At 72.0% G+C, this 1136-nt stretch overlaps 2 protein-coding genes across 14 annotated transcripts in view; one reads left to right on the top strand and one right to left on the bottom strand.

Annotated features, from left to right (window-relative positions):
• fdxr (ferredoxin reductase) overlaps positions 1-1136 on the bottom strand; it is a 26940-nt gene that overhangs the window by 6659 nt on the left and 19145 nt on the right. The window lies entirely within an intron of this gene.
• The window catches only part of LOC123982758 (flocculation protein FLO11-like), a 4369-nt gene that overhangs the window by 1393 nt on the left and 1840 nt on the right, over positions 1-1136 (top strand). For 2 of the 12 annotated variants that reach the window (XM_046068564.1, XM_046068565.1), the window contains one exon: positions 1-1089. In XM_046068564.1, the coding sequence (XP_045924520.1) occupies positions 1-1089 (1089 nt within the window). The remainder of the gene's footprint in view (positions 1090-1136) is intronic. The other 10 variants (XM_046068566.1, XM_046068575.1, XM_046068572.1 and 7 more) reach the window with 10 other exon arrangements.

The following is a 1136-nucleotide window of genomic DNA, read 5'->3' on the forward strand; positions in this document are numbered from 1 at the left end:
CCGGCCAGGGAGAGCACGCAAGCCCCAGTGCCGGGCAGTGAGACCCCACCGGCCAGGGAGAGCACGCAAGCCCCAGTGCCGGGCAGCGAGACCCCACCAGCCAGGGTGAGCACGCAAGCCCCAGTGCTGGCCAACAGGACAACGCCAGCTAGCGCCCGCCTGCTGGCCAGCGAGACCCCACCGGCCAGGGAGAGCACCCAAGCCCCAGTGCTGGCCAACAGGACAACGCCAGCTAGCGCCCGCCTGCTGGTCAGCGAGACCCCACCAGCCAGGGTGAGCACGCAAGCCCCAGTGCCGGGCAGCGAGACCCCACCAGCCAGGGTGAGCACGCAAGCCCCAGTGCTGGCCAACAGGACAACGCCAGCTAGCGCCCGCCTGCTGGCCAGCGAGACCCCACCGGCCAGGGAGAGCACCCAAGCCCCAGTGCTGGCCAGCGAGACCCCACAGGCCAGGGAGACCCCCAGCAAGACCCCTGGTGCCCAGGTGCTGGCCAGTGAGACCCCACCAGCCAGGGAGAGCACGCAAGCCCCAGTGCTGGCCAACAGGACAACGCCAGCTAGCGCCCGCCTGCTGGCCAGCGAGACCCCACAGGCCAGGGAGAGCACGCAAGCCCCAGTGCTGGCCAACAGGACAACGCCAGCTAGCGCCCGCCTGCTGGCCAGTAATACCCCACCGGCCAGGGAGAGCACCCAAGCCCCAGTGCTGGCCAGCGAGACCCCACTGGCCAGGGAGACCCCCAGCAAGACCCCTGGTGCCCAGGTGCCGGCCAGCGAGACCCCACCGGCCAGGGAGAGCACCAGCGCCCCGGTGCCGGCCAGCGAGACCCCACCGGCCAGGGAGAGCACCAGCGCCCCGGTGCCGGCCAGCGAGACCCCACCGGCCAGGGAGAGCACGCAAGCCCCGGTGCTGGCCAACAGGACAACGCCAGCTAGCGCCCGCCTGCTGGCCAGCGAGACCCCCAGCAAGACCCCTGGTGCCCAGGTGCTGGCCAGTGAGACCCCGCCGGCCAGGGAGAGCACGCAAGCCCCAGTGCTGGCCAACAGGACAACGCCAGCTAGCGCCCGCCTGCTGGCCAGCGAGACCCCACCGGCCAGGGAGAGCACGCAAGCCCCAGTGCCGGGCAGTGAGACCCCACC

This window comes from Micropterus dolomieu, linkage group LG14, assembly GCF_021292245.1.
Source record: "Micropterus dolomieu isolate WLL.071019.BEF.003 ecotype Adirondacks linkage group LG14, ASM2129224v1, whole genome shotgun sequence".
Taxonomy (NCBI): domain Eukaryota; kingdom Metazoa; phylum Chordata; class Actinopteri; order Centrarchiformes; family Centrarchidae; genus Micropterus; species Micropterus dolomieu.